Raw genomic sequence first — 16,830 nt, 5'->3', positions numbered from 1 at the left:
CACGGCACGACACACCTCACCAAAAGTGTTGGCAGCAGAAAGCCACACGACGACGCCCGAAAGCATGATATGGTGATATTTATTTACACATTTATGTGGGATATTTTGACTATTTTTGTTAAATATTACTCAATTTATTGTTTACATTAAATTAGCTGGGGATTTCGTTTCACATGAACTAATTCCTACAACTGTTGCTGATGACGTGTGTAAATTGCCCTTAAGCTGCCGCTGTCATACTTTCGAACAGCTCCGCTGTCGCAGATGCAACATTGCTGCCCAAACAAACAAACAAACAGTGGAAGCAAAGATTGCTTGATATTTGTATTTTAATCCCAGCTGTTTTGTAAATTGGGAAGTAATTTTCCTTGTTTAACGTTTCACCTTCTTCCCGTTGCGACTTCCTGACCTGAGCTATCCTATCGATTGCAGTGTAAATTATAGTTAATTCAAATTGGCAAACAAAATAATTTCCAAACCGTGTAGCGTTCGGAAGATAAAACGGTTCAATCATGCCATTAACAGCAGAACAAGCGATGTTGCAAGTGCAGGTATGCTTCATTGCTTGCTACTTTGCCTTTAATTGCTAATTCACATTGCTATCAACTAAACATTTGCAGGAAAGGCTAAAGACTCTGAAAACACTCGTGTGCGAAATAGAAACCGAGCGGAAGCGCAACGAAACGAACATCAACAACGTGATACGCTTGACCAAGATGGCAAGCGAAGACAAATCGCCGGCTCTTAACCACAAGCTAAAGACGCTGTACAAAGTAGGCCTGCAGGATGCGGTACAGGAGGAGGCACTGATCCGCCAGGCACTGTCCAAGATTCAGGACATTCGTAACATACGCAACGAGCGTAGAATACAGGCGCGCAATGCGGGCAACAAAGAGACGATTCGAAGAGGCGCACTGATGAAGATGCTACAGATTTCGGCCCAAACGTTGCCACTGTTTGTCAGCAAGCCGGGAGAAAAGATACCCCACCTTTGTGGATCCATCTCCGCGGACAGCAGTTACATTGCCAAGCCTGGCGACATGGTGGCTGCCTTGGTAAAGAGTGAGGAGGGTGAGGAGAACTGGATTCTGGCCGAGGTGGTACAGTACGTGTCGTCCACCAGCAAGTACGAGGTGGATGATATTGACGAGGAGCAGAAAGATCGGCACGTGTTGAGTCGCCGCCGGATCGTCCCGCTCCCGCTAATGCGTGCCAATCCCGAGACGGACGGGCAGGCATTGTTTCCCAAGGGCACAACCGTAATGGCACTTTACCCACAGACCACTTGCTTCTACAAGGCGATTATCAACCAGCTACCGCAGACGGCAAATGAAGAGTACGAAGTGCTGTTCGAAGATCCGACATACCCGGACGGATACTCGCCGCCGCTGTTCGTTGCGCAGCGGTATGTGATTGCGATTAAGCAGAACAAAAAGGCGACCTCTTGACAACCGCAACCGCACCGGCCCGTCCACCATTCTCAAGGAACAACGAACGGCTTAAGCACTGCTTCCGGTTCAAACCCAGCTTTCGGAAACGGTCCCATCGTCGTGACCGGCTGCAGTTCCGGAGTGGGAAACGCTGCAAGTGCTTCTAATACAACGATCACCGTTACCGTTCATGCGAGGCAGCAGGAACCAACTGCGGGAAGCGTGTACGACGAAGAAGCATTTTGAACCTCACCGCCATTAACTCACGGCTTAACAAACGATAACTTAAATAAAACACATGATAATATGTTAGCAGTAAGGTGAACAACTATCGATGCATTATTCAGTTTTCTTTCTAAGTACTGCTCGAGAGCAAAACACAAACCAACAACATGATGTATTATGCATTTTTTTTATTTCACTTCTTTTTCTTCATCATCTTCTTCAGTTCATTATTTGTAGGCGCCTCTTTTAGGTAGTTTCGTCTTGTATATATTGCTCTTCTTTGTATCTTTTCTCGGCTTGACATATTCCAGGGCTGTATATATGTATATCTTATTATTTTTCGGTATGTGTTTTATGATCTCTTTTCCTTCATGGCGCGCCGGTTCTTTTCATTTTCATCTGTTTTTGCAGGCGTTATATTGTTTTGTTTGTCTCTTTTTTTGTTCATGATCGTTTTTTTTTTCGGCTGATGGCATCTCTTTTTGATTCATCTTTTTTGATAAGGACTTGTTTTTTCCTCCAATTGTTTGTTTGTTTTTTCTTCTTTTTTCACTCGGAGTCTTCTCTTTTGTCCTTATTATTTTTAGCCATGGTGTTTGATTTTGTGTTTTGGGACTTTTTTCCACACCATGCGCTTTGTAGATTGCTTCAAAAAACATTATTTTCTGCGATCGCGGGGTGTATTGAGAATATGTGTTTTCATCTTTTGCGCGTTTGCCAAGGTAACAGCCATGCTTTTGTTTTACGGCTGCATTTATGTGCATGCGCTAGTTTCAAGGTGTGATGAGGGCAAATAATGTTTTTTGAAAAATATCATATATATTTTTTTATCTGCAAAAATTAGATAAAAAGGGCAATGTTTATCTAAAAATAAGAAAGCAACACTACGCAAGGGAGACGATAGATGGAAGGGGAAGAAGAAAGTGTAGGAAAGAAAAACCTATGTATGTTGTCTAGGAAAAGCTCCTAGTGCATGCTGGCAATGTACTAATGTGCGATGATTTAATCTAACTAACAGTTACCTTGGAGTGAACGAAAAAGGAAATACGTCTAAAAGGGATTCAACTCTACATTTTGTACTATCATGGCACGAAATAATCAAAAGAGCAAACAATTGCACTAGATTTACAAACCAATGTGTTATGCGGTAAAATAGAAAACAAATCTACGATTTAGTTACATCAAGTCCAAAAATCAGACTACGATTAAGCCACACACATGGGTGCTAAATTTACTTTCAATAGGTTGTTTTCAATCCAAAGTTAATGCAAAAAGATACTTTGTCTTATGGCAGAATTTTTCATATTGGACGTTATTGAACGAAACAGGGCCGAATGAATGCATAAAAGAGTGATAGCGGAAACATTAGTAACAGAACGGTACTTACCCCTAAGTTTAGCTAACGATCCTAATAGCTAGGTACGGTTTACTCTTCTAGATTCGGGAAATATCACCAATTAGTAAGGTGCGTAATAAGTGGCACGTCCTCGGTAGCCTCGGCTAAAATAGGATAAAAATAACATCATAAGCGGGAGACGTTATCGTAATGCAAAAAGCGGCATGGTTACATACATAGGCCTCCGGGTGCCACGGTGCGCTCCATAACAGCAGGCTCTCGAAGCTCGGGCCGCACGACCGCGCACTCCTCGAGGGAACCGGTTGGTTTGGCACATTCCCGGCCGGTTGGTACGCTTAGGGTTCACCTTGATCTGTCGGCCCCGGAACAGAGTTTCATTCATAGCGAGCGCGGTCTCCACAAACTCCTTCGATCCAAACTCAATGTACGCAAAGCCTTTCGGGTGGCCGTCCGCTTTGTTGCACAGGATCGTCACCCGATTGATCGCTCCGCATCCGTGGAAGTGTGCTTCCAGCTCTTCGGCGGTGGCACCGTAATCGACGTTTCCCACATAGATGGAACGGTTGTCCACTTCGGCTTTCTCTTCCGCCGTCAGCATGGGCGTCGAACCGGTCGGCGAACCCAAGGTCATCTGTTTCGTGACTTCTGACTGCAACTGTTTCAATTTTTCTGCCTCCTCTTCCATCTCCTTTACGCGTGCCTTGATGGCTTCCAGTTCGGGATCGATTTGCATTTCCGAACCTTTAAGGTAGTCGTCCTGTGATGAGACATACGAAAGAGACACATTTTTCAATTTTTATTAAAAAAGATTAAACTAAGGCTCACGCTACTTTATCATCGTCATGTGTTCAAAACCGTTGCCCTTTCGGCGATAAAGCATTTTTGTCCAACAAAATGATAACGGATAAGACTCCGTAGCTTTTTATCTTAGTTAGCATTTCGCGATTCTGTGCTATACGTAAAATAGCTTTCTATCATTTTCCCGCACTGTTATACATTGATATCGCTTCAATTGAAATAACAAATATTTAGTTTGTAAAAAAAAGAATGAAACAAATAATAAAACGTTTAAATAGTATGGCCTAATTTCTATCTAACATGAGAATCCCTCTACCTACCACTACCACAAACAGGTAGTTGGACAAGCATGATGAAGCATAAATGGCACAAAAAAGAGTGTTTGGTCTTTCGGCAATTTTACCTATACCGGCGGCGTCACCATAGAAACCCCGAGAGTAGAGGTTATGGGCAAGATTATCTTTGCGGAGGTTTGCTAACAAGCTACCATATTCCATGAACGGTTCGGACCGTAGAAAGCGGAACGGTGATAAAAACGAAGGTACACTGGGGGTCACACGGCCACACGATTCTATCCTATTCAAGCGAAACTTACCTCTATCAGGAGCTCTGCTTCATCGTCGTTGCTGCCCAGCGTAGCCAGGTTGGAGTCGTTTAGCAAACTATCATCAGCCATTGCGAAAGTCTGTAAACGAAAACAGGAATTTTATGGGTGTTAAATCACGTCCGAACGAGTTTGCTGAAAAGCTTCCCAAAAAGCCGGACACGAAGCGGTAACGCCGTCTTTTTATTCAAAATGGCGGCCCGCGCGCTGCCACAAACCCCGAAGAGACATTGGATGAATTTGCTCAAAAGCGGTCGTTTTTCAACTGGTGTACCACACCTTCACTTACTTTAAAGCTATTCGGCTATTCTTTTAGAATAAGTGGGAATGTAAATGGAGGAAAGTTGCAATTGTATGCTTAATTTCTCCGGACTTTCGTCAGCACGAGCCACTGCCTTCGATCAAGCTGCAATTACGAATGACGTGAGCGAGCTCTGGGCAAGCTGTCATTTTGCGGGCAGCATCCGATTGACAGTACAAAGGTGTCGAACATGCCAATATTGTTTTCCGATTTCTAATGTTTTTAAAATTCTTTATTAGCTTCCAGTTTTTAGTGTGGTATGAAACATTTAAATTGGGACACCTTTTCTTTGTTCTGTTAAACAAAAAAATTTCCTTAAAACTTTCTACAAAAATCAAAGAAAGAAAAGGAAAAAATGTACACACAAATATGTATTCACCTTGTTAGCACGCTGGATGGCCGGAGCTTTGACATTTCGCCGCAGGTCTTGTCGGCAGCAGTGACCGAAAACAATAAATAAACCCGGTTCCAGCGATTAGTTCTCTACACGCGATTCCGCTGTTTGTAAAATCATGGCTAGTCGTGCAGCAATGCTTCTGGGGCAGGTTATCCCGTGCGTTAAAGCAAACGCATCCAAGATACGCGTACGACGGATGGAGCTGGACACAAATCTCAACATGGTAAGTGCATTGGGGGTGTGCGCGGATTGCATAAGGAACAACCACCCGTTCATGTGCGGTTTTTGTTTGGCCTTGCTTTTGCAGTACTTTAAAAAGGACGAGTTTTACTTTGCCTACGATCCGGACAAGCGGTGCAAGACTGGCGACATTGTGCTGATAAAGGAATTGCCCGAAAAGCTCACACGGCTTATTTCGCATTCGGTGGAGGAAATCGTATATCCGCTGGGCGATATTACCGATCCCATTACTGGCAAGAAGGTGGTCGTGGGCAAGTACCGCGAGGATATTGAGGAGGCGAACCGGCTGTTTGGCAAATCCAAAGATGCATTTGACTACAATAGCGCTCCTCCACGCGGTCGGTTGGAGGGTACGCGGGACTTCACGCACGGTGAAACCTACATCAAGTACCACGAGGATGGCAAGGATCAACCGTTTGCAGTGTAAAGCGAATGATGTTTTGGAAGTTTGCTGCCACCGCGTGTTAATATAGATGTAGTGATAAGATGTACAGGAGAAGCGCCAGAATAAATCCCCGTAAAGTGTAGCAGTGGAACAATCGAAAAAGAAAAATCGGTTTCCAGGCGCAAAAGCAGCAGCGAACCGGCCATACCACAGCCAGAGGATACTTGTCGCGACGCTTGGTTCGTATAGAATATTCGCACAGTTGCCACACTCACATAATGCTTTGAGACATGGAACCTGCCCAATGGACCAGAAGCGATTTCGACGATTGCGAGGAAATGAGGCAAGTAAGTAACCAGCAGATGGACACACTGTGTTAGAGGACTTCAGACCGAATTCATTTGTATTAATTTTACTGCAATTAGTGCTCTCGACTTTCCCCACAATTCAATCATCTAACCCGAGAAATTCCCTTTCCAGTGCCGCTCCCATCATATTCCAATCGCCATCGTCCACATCGTCGATCGGTTCTTCGCTGCCCTCGCTGTTCGATCCCATGTCCAGATCGGACGGTAAATCTCCGCCACGCCGAAACTTTGCACTCGGACTCTCGTCCTCATCCTCCGACGACGCATTCGTTTGACTGTTTTCGTCATTGTTTTCCGCATTGTTGTCGTACTTCAGGATGCGTCTGTTTTCCTCCTTCTGCTGTTCCTCTTCTTCGGTGCGCTTGCGGAAAATGTTGTGCCGCCCCCGATTGGTTTCGATCTCCTCGACGCGCTTCCGCTTGCGCAGTGCTTTCTCCATTGGGGGATTTTCAATGTCGACCGGTTCGTCGTCGCTGCTGCTATCGTCCGATTCGAAAAAGTCGTCGAAATCGTTGTTCATTGCGTCTAGATCGTCGTTCGAGAAGCTTAGCAGCGGATTTACCGTGTCCATAAACTTCGGTTCTTCCCGTGATTTTGCCATGCCTCCATAGTTGACAGCGTGCTCTAGGGAATGGAAAAAGATAGACAATGATCAAATCGTTAAGTTCGTACAGCGTTCGTGCGACGTGCCGCGCTCTTACCAGGGCTGTGACAGTGGGGTGGAGGTTGTCGCATTTTGGCCGGATTGGACGCTTTCAGCGGGTACAGTAGCTCTTCCACGTGCTCCCACCGTTCCGCACACGACCACAGCCACTCGGGTGTGACGATTTTTATTTTTGCATTTTTCCGCGCATTGTTCACTTTGGAGGTACCGATAGTGACCGCAACTAGGTGCGTGGTGGTGGGTTCCAGATTTTGCGTCACGACCGCACCCAAGCTCCGCGCGATCAGGAACGCCTTGCTTTGCTCCAGCTTCACATTGTTCGGTATGAGGCCGGAAAAGCAAAGCCGCGTCCCCACCAGCACGCGAGCCTTTACCGTCGGTATTAGCTGCTTCAGGTCGGAAATTGTTTGCGTTTTGTCGTACTGTTCGTAGAATGTTTTGTGAATCTTGAGCAGAATGTGCTCGAGATAGAGCAGGTAGTCGTCCGGGTCTTCGACCACGATTAAATCTTTCTCTTGCTTGGAATTCGGGGCAGGTTTGTCCTCTTCTTTGGCAGAATCTTCCAACGTGCGATCACTGTCACCGGGCGGTTGATCCTCTTGCTTATCGGTTTCTGTTGCAGTAACTTTTGCTTCGTCCCTTGTCGGAAGCTCTTTCGCTTCCTCCGCGGGCGCAGGTTCAGTACTCTCTTCAACTTTCTGCTCCGGGTCGCTTGCATCCTTTTCTTCCGACAACGTTGCGTTTGTTTCCTTTACAGTGAGCTTTACAGTTTCTGCTTTATCATCCTCGCTAGTACCACTATCTTCCCTACTAATTGTGGTAGAAGTTTCCACCTTTTCAGCCTCTGGTGGCGTTTCATCTGCTTTGCTGTCTTCCTCCTTTTTGGCCGGCTCCACTATCGTCGGCTCGTCCTCCTCCTTATCGTCCAGCACATGCTCGGGCATGCTTTTCTCACACTGCTGCTTACCACCACCGTCCTGCGTTTGTATTTTCGGCGTCGGTGGACGATCCTCATCACCCGCGTCTTTTGCCTTCTTCTCTTTGAGGGACTGGTTCATGAGTTCCTTAAAGTCTACACCTTTACCGTCGAGCTCGTTCTTGGACATGCCAGGCGGTGCGTTAATGTCGCCGGTGTGTTGAAAGAAATGGTACGGTTTAACCTGTATCAGGTTCGACGCCATATTCCACACATCCTCCCGGTCGTCGATAATGCACACCATCGAGTCGCCGCACGGAAACAACGCTTTCAGATTGTCCGTTTTGCTCGTCGCGTTGAAACACTCGTCCCGGGATAGGATGCGGTGCGAGAAAAAGTTGCCATCCTTGTCCAGAAATTGTGCGATCATGTGAGCGTAGTTGCGCGCTCCGAAGGTACATATGTGCAGCTCGTAGTAGGGGTGCATTTTGGCCAGAAACTCTAGCGCACCCGGCCGAAGCCTCGTGTGGTACCAGGGGGAATTGGGGCCGTACAGCTGAAAGTGATACACGTCCTAAAAGCAGAAAAAAATGTTTAGCATCCGTCCGCAATTCCTCCAGTTCCTGGCATCGCTCGTACCTTCAAGTTGTTTGGCACATTATCGTTCGTGGTGTGAATGAGCGTTTGATCCAGATCGACCAGCAACACCAGCTTCCGATCGCTCAAAAGCCTTTCCGTGTCGGCTTGGCCCAACTTTTTGGCCAACGTTTCCGTCACTTTCAGCTCCGGCACCGAGTGTATCATCGGTACGGAAGCCTTGGAGCAGCTGCTCGGCTCATCCTGACGCAGATCCGCCCCACAATCGGCACACATATCCTTTATTACCGTGGTGTGGCTGCACTGGCCAAGCTCGAGTACCGGCTTTCTGCAACGGCAAAATCGATGCAACACAAAAATCAACAATAACATTCGATCAAACACACGGCCTTCGCCACATCGATCACTAACACACAGCGACACATCGCGTGCTGTGTGCGTTCATCGATTTCATCGATCCGCATATAGCCACTGGTGGAGAAGGAGAAGACCGAGGAACGGTGGGAACGCTTACCCTTTCGCCACGGTTGCGCCTTCCCGGGCTAGGCGCTTCTTTACGACGCCACCCTGTGTGGCCTTTAGCCGCTTCACTTCCTTGTCGCTTCCGTCCAGCTGCTCGTAGAACAGTATGATGCTGCCGCTGGTCACCGGATAGCCTTCGCGCACCTTCCATTTGCTTATTTTTATCGCACAATCGTCCGGAGCGCAAATAATGTTTTGATTTGGATCGGCCATTTTTTGTCACTTTTCGCCCCTGCCAGAACGCTCGACGAACAACGAACTGACGTGCGGAAGATGATGTCGTGCAGTGTTGCCAGCCGATTTTCGCCCATTGCGGCATTTTCCCCAGTTAACCCTTGGTGTGACATCTGTTAGCCCTGTCGTTCCGTTGTTGCATGAACGAATTTTTATTCGAAAATAAGGCAGATAACGTAACTGACCGGAAAAAGGTCCCATTCTTCACAAGGAAACAAACAAACCAATAACACACACACGCCTGCTGTTGTGATTCTCATAGATTTTCGCTGAACTTTTATTTGAAAAATTGATAATAAATTGATATCGTTTGGATGCTTGCTCCAAATACCGGCAAGAGATAAGATCAAATACGAGTTACGGTTAAAGAGAGGGAGAAGATTTTCTTTTTGTTTGATTGAATAATTATTGTTCTGTTAGTGTCGCGAAAAACTGTACCGTTTGCGAGCACACGTTTTTCGGCGTGTCGATTGCTATTTTTTGCTGTCTTCTGTTTCTACAAATTACTTACGAGCTACCGTCGTGTTCATGCCTACCGAGATCTATCATTCGTTTTGCCGGGGCTGTGTCAAGTTTGCCAGATGTGTCCCGCTTAAAATCAGACGAGTGTAACACGTGTGAATGGCGAGAAAAGGGATGATCACCCTAGTAGCTAGCTGCAGGTAGGTTCATCACAACAAATAATCGAGCCGAAACATGAGAGTAGTCCCTTTTTATGGCCTTGGTTATTGGATAGTATTTCGGTGTAAGGTAGAGATAATTCTATCGGGTTACGGTAAAGGAACTTTCTAGACAACCTTTATGGTAGGAGATTACGGGAAGTTGTTTCTTGTACCGAGAAACCGGTCGGGAAATGTTCTTACTCTACCATCCGTTGCCTAGTATCAATTTGAGCGAATCGTCTTAACAAATAGCGTCTGTACGCTTTTCCCCCATTCCTGCTGGCACGGAGTGGCCTCTAGAGAAAGGTACAAATATATCACCGCGGCATCACTCGTCTCTTTTCATAGCTCCTAACCTTCCTTCCACTTTCACTACGATCAGTTGATCCTCCATCAAGGTTCGTTCGTTCGCTTATCGGAAGATAAGTTTGTTCAGCTCTCGGCCCACATCCGTCACGTACTGGAGAAAGTCCGGCTGCAGGCTAATCGTCCAGTCGTGCAGATTGGTTTTGCTGCTACACTTTCCGCCATACCGATGGACAAAGATCATCGACCGATCGACGTCAAGCGTTTTCACGAACTCGGGCGTTCCGGCCGTGCGGTTGTAGTCCTGCGGTTTGTACACATAGAATGGTCGCTCGGATGGCGCGGTCAGTTGCGCACCGACATCCACATCGTACAGCAAATTGTCGGAGAACACTTTCTTCCGCTTGTCGATACACACCGACCGGCTGGCGATGGCAAAGCGCGACACATCGCTGGACACTTTCCACGCGTACTTGAGAAATTTGTTGTTCACGCGCAACCGAGAGCTCGGATACAGATACTCGTTGATGGCACCGATGAAGGAAAGTTTGGCCGCGTTGTAGTTACGCATCAGGCAGTCCATTTCGATGAGCAGCCGGTTCTGCTGTTTGTCGGCCAACGCGAACGGGAAGTTGTACGGCAACAGATTGATCTTGATGCCGTGACTGTACAGCAGCGAGGTGGTCGCTCCATTTAGCGCGTTACTGTTGTACACGATGAAATCTTCCACGCCTACGATTTGGTGGTGCAGGAAGTACTGCAGCACGGCCGAAGGCATCCGGAACTCTTCCTCCAGCTCTAGATAATCGCTCATATCAACGCATGCCGTCATGGTCATTCTCTGCTGCACAGACCGGCTCTCCAGTACCCGTAGCGGTACGTACCGTTTGATCGATTGAGCCGTGTCGGTAAAGATGATCTCCGTCGGTTGCCCAAAGTCTCGCGCTACCTTGCAGAGCAGCTTGTACACCACAAACACCTCCCCGTTGGGCACCTTCACCGAACCGGTCGGATGTTCTAGCCGGACGAAATGAAGCTTGCCGGTAGCAACGTCCCCGGTGCCGTGCTGCACCTGACACTTGAAATTGACTGCGGCATGTTCGAGCCCGACCGCTATGCTGATGACCGTACCGCCCGCGGCGAGCTCGTTTTTCTGCCAGAAGGCGGAGTACACGTAGAAGCCATCGCCGAGCCGCTGCCAGGCCGGTAGCGGGCTGTCGAAATCGTACGGTGAGCTGTGCAACCGGCTACTGTTATCGATGCGTATCAGGCTGGCCGCGTCGTTACGCCCGAAAATGTTGACCACCTCGAGCACATACTTTAGTCGGTTGTTTTCGCTTTTGTACACCAACAGTATCACGACGCACGTTATCGACAGGAGCACCAGGGCCAGCTGTTGGTACTTACGCATTGCGGTACAGCGCCAAATGGGATGTGGATGCGTACCAGCAGCACACCGTCGCCGTCTGCCACGAGGTTTTCGATTTTCGGTCGTCGTTGCTACGGAGCTACCGCACGCTGGATGGTGGTGGTTGCTATGTTTACTACCTGTAGGATGGTTGCCGATCGGAAGATCAATAGCTTTGGAGCGTTCTGCCTTCTTTTAACTCCAAAATGCACCCATCAGCCCGGTACAACCGGTGCGGTTTGTAAACAGGGGACGATAAATTGCGGTGCTGTGTGTTACCACACGCGGACAGTACACACGGTTCATTTACCCTTGGAAAAGTGTTATTTTTGTTTTGATTTTTCTCTCCGTTCGGAATCTGCGTCTATTTCGGGGTTTGACAGTTGACAGAGGTGTCACACAGTGGCACAAACCAACAGCCTACCGGGGAATGCGTTGGGAGCACTGTAATTATTTTCAAATGAAGCGGATCCATGGAATCTAATGTAGGAAATTCGCTTAATTTTTATGCCAATCCATGCGAGACAGTTGCGCTTGCTAAAATGCCACACAAAAGTGGCGCGGAGAATGTGCATCCGTACACCTGGCACACCGTTGCAGTGTAGCGTGTGTGCGTTGGTGCAAAACAAGAATGATATCATTCTGTCAAACCATTCTAAACGACCAACTCACGCAAAAATTGTGCAAGTGGGTCTGCTTTATTCGGGAGCGTACAATAATAAACGAAGGAAGAAAACCGTCCGGTTTGAGTGGTAAGTGAATCGTCACAACCTTTTTCTTTTTCTTTGCAGCCAGCATTGAACGTTGGATATTTTTAGCTTCCGCACTTTTGCTAAATCAATCAAACTGTTCTCTTTAGCTTTAGCTTTTGTTTTGTGAAGAAAGGACGACCGACGAGGACACACGCTCCCGCTCAAGATGACCACCACCGCACAAGGATCGGGCTCACTGGATAATCTCCATTTGGCACCGCTTCGTTCGCTAAGCGACTTCCTGCTGGAATCGGCCCGCTTCCAACTGCCCAACTTCCAGGATTGGGAAAAGTGGGGCAAGCGGGTGGTGAACAATCTGCTGTACTACCAAACCAACTACTTCCTGATGAGTGCGGCCGTCTTTCTGCTCGTTGGGCTGCTTCACCCGATGAAGGTTTTGCTTGGGCTGACGATCATAGTGGCGCTGGTGTACGTGTTTGTTCGGTTCTTTGCCCAGGACGCGCGCCGGTCGGTCGGAGCCGATCCAAACCAGCAACCGAACAAGTGGGCCGTACTGGGTGGAACGATTGTCGGTAGCTATCTGGTACTGTACCTGTTCGATTCTGTGCTGATTGTCGCCTTCGCCATACTGCTTCCTTTCTCGCGTAAGTAATGCCGCTTCGCACGCAATGGCAAAGTAATGTTTTCGGAATCGTTTTCATTTTTAGTAACCTTCGTGCATGCATCGTTGCGGTTGAGGAATATCAAGAACAAAATCACCAATGCGGTGGAAATTGTTGGTGTGAAGCAATCGCCGATGGGACAATTCCTGGAGGCGATGGGCTTGATGCCAACCGCATTTTAAGCCACACCTCGGGAGGGTCTGCGTAACTGCAGCGAAAGGAAAGTGTACGGCAGCTTTTCTATATGAGTTATGCGTGGATTTGTTGGAGTGTGATTTTGTTTTTTAAAAGATTTGCCATCGTCAACACAATGTTTGCAAAAGTTCAATCAAGAAGGCGCTGGTTGATCGAAAAGTGAGAGCATGATATGCATTTCTGGCATCACGGAGATCTACATCAAAGAAGGATACCATTCGTCCCCCTTGTAAAGCAGCTAGTCAAAACGAAAAAAAAAACAGAATGCACCAATCGATAGTGTTTCTCTTTTGCTCTTAAATAAATTAAACTACAAAAAGAAGACACCGACAAGTGAGAATTTCTGATAAAGAAAACAAACGGTTCCCGTTTTATACGCTGGATTGCGCTGCAAGATTTTGAATGGAGATTGAAAGACGATGATGAATCATACACACATACACCCTCCTCTCGTCATGGGTAAACACGTATTCTCGAATTACATTGAGTTACGTGGAAGCTGTATCCATTTCCAAGCTGTGTCAAACCGATACCTTATCTAGCAAGAGTAAAACAAAAAAGAACATGCATAAGCAAATCCACTTCCCGCTCACCGTTATGTAGTTGTATATTTCCACAAGCTGCAACGATACACAAATTTCCATCAGATTTATCACAATTGTTTCTCAAACATCAGCGAATCGGTCTGCGCATTCGTCATCATGCATCTTGCCGTGCGGGGAAACAATGCTAGATTAGCAACGTTGCCATTGGCAACACGTTTCGACTTTCATCACATGTACGATGTTGTTGGTGATGTATGTGTGTTGGGTCGGAGGAAAATGAGCTCAATTCATTTGGATCAAATTTATAACTCTATGCTATTTCAGATCCACCTAAATGGATCATACTAATATTAGTTTTGAGTGCAGCCGCCTGAGTGCTCGTATTAGCACGTGCGACTGCTGCGGAAAATTCTTCATGAAGCTTATTATCTCCTGTACGCATACCAAAAGTGTTTTAGCGCCTACCAACTACTTTAGTTCAATCGCTGCATTATTGCTGCATTCAGCAAACCGGCTTCCTTCAGCGATTGCGCACCATCGCTCAGCTCCTTGCTTGGAAACGTTGTCATGAGAGCGAAATTTTGTGCCCCGTACTGCGGTCTGGCGTTCACAATGTAACGCCGCACGTGGTCGACGGTGTGCGTCTGGTTGAAACGCGCCGACAGTCGGCTCCCATCGGCCAGCCGAATCTGAAGCATCGTCGTAGGTTGGCTACTGTCCAGCGCAAGCTCTTCGGTGGCGCGCTTTTCATTTTCTTCGTTGCTGCCGGTTACACTGCTGGAGCTGGTTGTGCTGCTACTGCTTGCCGTTGCCATCGGCGGAACGGGACTGCCGAGTGTTTGGCCGGATCCACCGAACGCTTTGAACGGCTTGCTTCGCTTCACATACTCCTCGTGCCGGTTATCCTTCAGGTCGACGCGGAACATTGTTTGGCCCTTCGAACGAAGTTCCTCCGGAATTTCACCCCTGGTGATGGATTCGAAAAATTCCCGGTTTGCCGGATCTTCGTACAAGCGCAGCTCACCGTCGTTAATCACGAATCCTTGGCGCCACAGCGTAAGCGTAACAATTTCCAAATTTTGCCCTCCGGTTGCTGCTGCTGTTCGTGATCCACGCGGTGCCACTTCTTGGTGATCGTCTTCCGTCTGCCCGAGACGGTATCCGGTTCCGGCGTATAGGGACCAGCTGGAACCACCGCTCTCATCCGAAGGATCGAACGTTTCCAGATTACCCTGCTGGGCGGAACGGAAAATCTCCGACACGTAATCTTTGATCGGATTCTTTCTCGGCGGTCCTAGCACCTGCTGGCCGGAACGTTCCGAACCGCCTGCATAAAAAGCTTGGCCCTGCTCTTCCTCATCTTCTGACGAGGACGAGTGAAGCGTATGGAGCGTTGCAATGCTGAAACAAAAAAACATAAACAACACAGTTCAATACCACCAACCCTTCTTCACGCGAGAATGTTGCAACGCTTACTTTGACTGTGGCTTGGGCGCTTTCTTGCTCTTTGCTTTTTCTGCACGAGCGAACTGTATCGAAGCAGGCTCCGCGGGCGGATTCTCCTCGTCGGAAACGTCCGCATCATCGTTCTCGCCTTCGTAAAAATTACTCAGCGCAACCTGGGCCAAGAGTAGAAACAGTCCAATGAACAATAGTTTGCCCGACTGCAAACAGGAAGAAGAACCCCCTTGCTGTACTTTACCTGCAATTCGCCGTTAGCCGCATCAACGAAAAATTTCGCTCTTTCCTCCGATGCACCGGTAATCTGTGCGAACTGTTTCACCTGCTCATTATTGCTGGACATCTTGCCTGTTTCAGCGCTTGGATACAAATTGTTTATTGATTATATTGCTGCCGTAAGTATAGTTTTCGGTAACAAGTAAGTTTGACAAAAGGAACGTAGCTAGGGAAACGGTGTGAAGTTATTTTGCGGAATATACTTTGCAAAGCGTACGCAACAAACTCGGAACTAGCAACAACTGCATTTCTGTTTGTCATTCTGCGGTGACATTGGTAACGTGTATATAGTCAAAGGTTGAGTGTTCCAAATTATCACTGACGATCGGTGAGCGAAGTGCATTTTCGGCAGTTGTGAAAATTATGCGAAATGTGAAACAAGGGCAAACAAATGTATTTTGATGTAAAATCTAAAAATATATTCCAGTAAATTCCACTTCATCGTGTCCTGTATAAATCCATAACTAATGTAAATATTAACACAACATACAAGTCGTGGTTTGAGATGCGGTCTGGAACTGAGTTTTATCGTGAATATTTATCATTAAAAATACAATTAACCCGTTGCAGTAGTCTTCGATGCTACAGAATTATATTTATATTAACAAATGCGCTCAGCTAAAGATGTTCTGGCACGGAGTATGTACTCCGTTTCCCACTACATAACCACAGCATTTAACCGGCACTTTTCCTTTGGGTACCTTGTAATGGAAACGCTTTGGTTTGTTAAGCTGGTATAGTAATTATATTGCATGTGAATACCTCAATTCAAACAATCCTTCAGGTCAACGAACATTTATACTTTGATATCTCCGAAGAAGAATTGCTTCTCTGCGATCACGGATTGTTCCGAGTCTGAAAAACAACAAACACGAGTTAAGTACAGCTTCAGTGCGGATGAGAAAGATTTCACATCCACATACCTGAGCCATGTGTAGCGTTTCTTGTATCCGACAGGCCGAAACAGCTGCGAATACATTCCGGATGAGTGTATACCGACTTCAGCACTTTGGTAGGTCCCATCAAATTGCGCCACTTCTGAATTGCATCAGCCCCCGACAGCAGCACAACTTCTGTAGGCCCACTTGAACCGCGAGTTTCAAAGCAAATGTAAGCTTTACGTTAAGCCGATAAAACCTTTTAAACTCTACAAACCTGGTCATGAGTGATACAAGACGGCGGAAGAAGAATTTATTCCTGTGCTCTGCATAGAAATTTTCGGCTTCAGGCCGCGTAAGGCTTATCCGTTTCCTTGCCACTACCTTCAGTCCATTGGCCGTGAGCAATTGCTGTATAGTTTCGTAGGCAATCGGATTTTTAAGGCAGTGTGGTTTGAATATCGCTAGAGTTATCATTTTTGTGCTTAATCGAGCGCGCGCTGCAGAACTTTTTCCGGTTCGTGTTTACAAAACAATAAAAGGCCACAGTTTATGTGACAGATCCTTCTTGACAGCATGAAACATTTCATAAACGTCAAAGTGTCAGTTGAAACAATTCAATTCGAGATGTGATATTTTAAGTTCGACCGTTACTATTAATTATTAGTACATAATGTAGCGTGTAA

At 46.8% G+C, this 16,830-nt stretch overlaps 8 protein-coding genes across 10 annotated transcripts; 3 read left to right on the top strand and 5 right to left on the bottom strand.

Annotated features, from left to right (window-relative positions):
- The first annotated feature begins 258 nt into the window (after positions 1-258).
- Positions 259-1,762, top strand: LOC118509741 (SAGA-associated factor 29). 2 transcript variants are annotated; one of them, XM_036050872.1, is made up of 3 exons: positions 274-346; positions 433-551; positions 621-1,762. In XM_036050872.1, exons 2-3 carry the CDS (start codon positions 513-515, stop codon positions 1,446-1,448), a joined length of 867 nt encoding a protein of 288 aa, XP_035906765.1. In that variant the 5' UTR covers positions 274-346; positions 433-512; the 3' UTR covers positions 1,449-1,762. The 2 variants fall into 2 exon arrangements, with proteins under 2 accessions (XP_035906764.1, XP_035906765.1); XM_036050871.1 differs by having other exon boundaries at positions 259-551.
- A 61-nt stretch (positions 1,763-1,823) lies between these two features.
- LOC118509762 (polyadenylate-binding protein 2) lies at positions 1,824-4,857 on the bottom strand. The gene is made up of 5 exons (XM_036050893.1): positions 4,704-4,857; positions 4,406-4,495; positions 3,228-3,769; positions 3,043-3,155; positions 1,824-2,486 (listed from the first exon to the last, which is right to left on the bottom strand). The coding sequence occupies exons 2-4, from the start codon at positions 4,484-4,486 to the stop codon at positions 3,113-3,115; spliced, it is 666 nt and encodes a 221-aa protein (XP_035906786.1). The 5' UTR covers positions 4,487-4,495; positions 4,704-4,857; the 3' UTR covers positions 1,824-2,486; positions 3,043-3,112.
- Positions 4,858-5,119: 262 nt separating this feature from the next.
- Positions 5,120-5,905, top strand: LOC118509772 (28S ribosomal protein S17, mitochondrial). Its single transcript, XM_036050911.1, has 2 exons — positions 5,120-5,335; positions 5,420-5,905. The coding sequence occupies exons 1-2, from the start codon at positions 5,228-5,230 to the stop codon at positions 5,777-5,779; spliced, it is 468 nt and encodes a 155-aa protein (XP_035906804.1). The 5' UTR covers positions 5,120-5,227; the 3' UTR covers positions 5,780-5,905.
- A 208-nt stretch (positions 5,906-6,113) lies between these two features.
- Positions 6,114-9,087, bottom strand: LOC118509654 (RNA polymerase II subunit A C-terminal domain phosphatase). Its single transcript, XM_036050608.1, has 4 exons — positions 8,797-9,087; positions 8,325-8,610; positions 6,807-8,259; positions 6,114-6,729 (listed from the first exon to the last, which is right to left on the bottom strand). Exons 1-4 carry the CDS (start codon positions 9,015-9,017, stop codon positions 6,185-6,187), a joined length of 2,505 nt encoding a protein of 834 aa, XP_035906501.1. The 5' UTR covers positions 9,018-9,087; the 3' UTR covers positions 6,114-6,184.
- A 201-nt stretch (positions 9,088-9,288) lies between these two features.
- Positions 9,289-11,808, bottom strand: LOC118509708. Its single transcript, XM_036050789.1, has one exon. The coding sequence runs from the start codon at positions 11,415-11,417 to the stop codon at positions 10,113-10,115; it is 1,305 nt and encodes a 434-aa protein (XP_035906682.1). The 5' UTR covers positions 11,418-11,808; the 3' UTR covers positions 9,289-10,112.
- Positions 11,809-11,931: 123 nt separating this feature from the next.
- Positions 11,932-13,306, top strand: LOC118509766 (PRA1 family protein 3). The gene is made up of 3 exons (XM_036050900.1): positions 11,932-12,166; positions 12,274-12,771; positions 12,835-13,306. The coding sequence occupies exons 2-3, from the start codon at positions 12,333-12,335 to the stop codon at positions 12,969-12,971; spliced, it is 576 nt and encodes a 191-aa protein (XP_035906793.1). The 5' UTR covers positions 11,932-12,166; positions 12,274-12,332; the 3' UTR covers positions 12,972-13,306.
- Positions 13,307-13,553: 247 nt separating this feature from the next.
- Positions 13,554-15,525, bottom strand: LOC118509716 (NSFL1 cofactor p47). The gene is made up of 3 exons (XM_036050803.1): positions 15,232-15,525; positions 15,006-15,148; positions 13,554-14,930 (listed from the first exon to the last, which is right to left on the bottom strand). The coding sequence occupies exons 1-3, from the start codon at positions 15,331-15,333 to the stop codon at positions 14,003-14,005; spliced, it is 1,173 nt and encodes a 390-aa protein (XP_035906696.1). The 5' UTR covers positions 15,334-15,525; the 3' UTR covers positions 13,554-14,002.
- A 305-nt stretch (positions 15,526-15,830) lies between these two features.
- Positions 15,831-16,691, bottom strand: LOC118509776 (nucleoside diphosphate kinase 6). 2 transcript variants are annotated; one of them, XM_036050916.1, is made up of 4 exons: positions 16,422-16,691; positions 16,190-16,350; positions 16,029-16,121; positions 15,831-15,967 (listed from the first exon to the last, which is right to left on the bottom strand). In XM_036050916.1, exons 1-3 carry the CDS (start codon positions 16,619-16,621, stop codon positions 16,063-16,065), a joined length of 420 nt encoding a protein of 139 aa, XP_035906809.1. In that variant the 5' UTR covers positions 16,622-16,691; the 3' UTR covers positions 15,831-15,967; positions 16,029-16,062. The 2 variants fall into 2 exon arrangements, with proteins under 2 accessions (XP_035906809.1, XP_035906808.1); XM_036050915.1 differs by having other exon boundaries at positions 15,835-16,121; positions 16,422-16,689.
- Positions 16,692-16,830: the final 139 nt, after the last annotated feature.

Source organism: Anopheles stephensi, chromosome 3 (assembly GCF_013141755.1).
Source record: "Anopheles stephensi strain Indian chromosome 3, UCI_ANSTEP_V1.0, whole genome shotgun sequence".
NCBI lineage: Eukaryota > Metazoa > Arthropoda > Insecta > Diptera > Culicidae > Anopheles > Anopheles stephensi.
Note: the sequence above shows the minus strand (reverse complement) of the source record. Positions and strands in the feature narration are given on the sequence as shown.

What these genes read in the sequence shown, in the direction of transcription:
- LOC118509708 (XM_036050789.1), bottom strand. Translation starts at nt 11,417, where the DNA reads ATGCGTAAGTACCAACAGCTGGCCCTGGTGCTCCTGTCGATAACGTGC.
- LOC118509762 (XM_036050893.1), bottom strand. Translation starts at nt 4,486, where the DNA reads ATGGCTGATGATAGTTTGCTAAACGACTCCAACCTGGCTACGCTGGGC. An exon ending in AAGCAGAGCTCCTGATAGAG is followed by an intron (nt 3,770 to 4,405) that starts GTAAGTTTCGCT and finishes GTCTCATCACAG; the next exon opens with GACGACTACCTTAAAGGTTC. An exon ending in CGTGGCACCCGGAGGCCTAT is followed by an intron (nt 3,156 to 3,227) that starts GTATGTAACCAT and finishes ATCCTATTTTAG; the next exon opens with CCGAGGCTACCGAGGACGTG.
- LOC118509776 (XM_036050916.1), bottom strand. Translation starts at nt 16,621, where the DNA reads ATGATAACTCTAGCGATATTCAAACCACACTGCCTTAAAAATCCGATT. An exon ending in CTTGTATCACTCATGACCAG is followed by an intron (nt 16,351 to 16,421) that starts GTTTGTAGAGTT and finishes TCGCGGTTCAAG; the next exon opens with TGGGCCTACAGAAGTTGTGC. An exon ending in AAACGCTACACATGGCTCAG is followed by an intron (nt 16,122 to 16,189) that starts GTATGTGGATGT and finishes GTTGTTTTTCAG; the next exon opens with ACTCGGAACAATCCGTGATC.
- LOC118509766 (XM_036050900.1), top strand. Translation starts at nt 12,333, where the DNA reads ATGACCACCACCGCACAAGGATCGGGCTCACTGGATAATCTCCATTTG. An exon ending in CATACTGCTTCCTTTCTCGC is followed by an intron (nt 12,772 to 12,834) that starts GTAAGTAATGCC and finishes TTTCATTTTTAG; the next exon opens with TAACCTTCGTGCATGCATCG.
- LOC118509741 (XM_036050871.1), top strand. Translation starts at nt 513, where the DNA reads ATGCCATTAACAGCAGAACAAGCGATGTTGCAAGTGCAG. An exon ending in AAGCGATGTTGCAAGTGCAG is followed by an intron (nt 552 to 620) that starts GTATGCTTCATT and finishes AAACATTTGCAG; the next exon opens with GAAAGGCTAAAGACTCTGAA.
- LOC118509716 (XM_036050803.1), bottom strand. Translation starts at nt 15,333, where the DNA reads ATGTCCAGCAATAATGAGCAGGTGAAACAGTTCGCACAGATTACCGGT. An exon ending in CGGCTAACGGCGAATTGCAG is followed by an intron (nt 15,149 to 15,231) that starts GTAAAGTACAGC and finishes CTCTTGGCCCAG; the next exon opens with GTTGCGCTGAGTAATTTTTA. An exon ending in GCGCCCAAGCCACAGTCAAA is followed by an intron (nt 14,931 to 15,005) that starts GTAAGCGTTGCA and finishes TTTTTGTTTCAG; the next exon opens with CATTGCAACGCTCCATACGC.
- LOC118509772 (XM_036050911.1), top strand. Translation starts at nt 5,228, where the DNA reads ATGGCTAGTCGTGCAGCAATGCTTCTGGGGCAGGTTATCCCGTGCGTT. An exon ending in TGGACACAAATCTCAACATG is followed by an intron (nt 5,336 to 5,419) that starts GTAAGTGCATTG and finishes TTGCTTTTGCAG; the next exon opens with TACTTTAAAAAGGACGAGTT.
- LOC118509654 (XM_036050608.1), bottom strand. Translation starts at nt 9,017, where the DNA reads ATGGCCGATCCAAATCAAAACATTATTTGCGCTCCGGACGATTGTGCG. An exon ending in ATGTGCCAAACAACTTGAAG is followed by an intron (nt 8,260 to 8,324) that starts GTACGAGCGATG and finishes TTCTGCTTTTAG; the next exon opens with GACGTGTATCACTTTCAGCT. An exon ending in ACCCCACTGTCACAGCCCTG is followed by an intron (nt 6,730 to 6,806) that starts GTAAGAGCGCGG and finishes TCCATTCCCTAG; the next exon opens with AGCACGCTGTCAACTATGGA.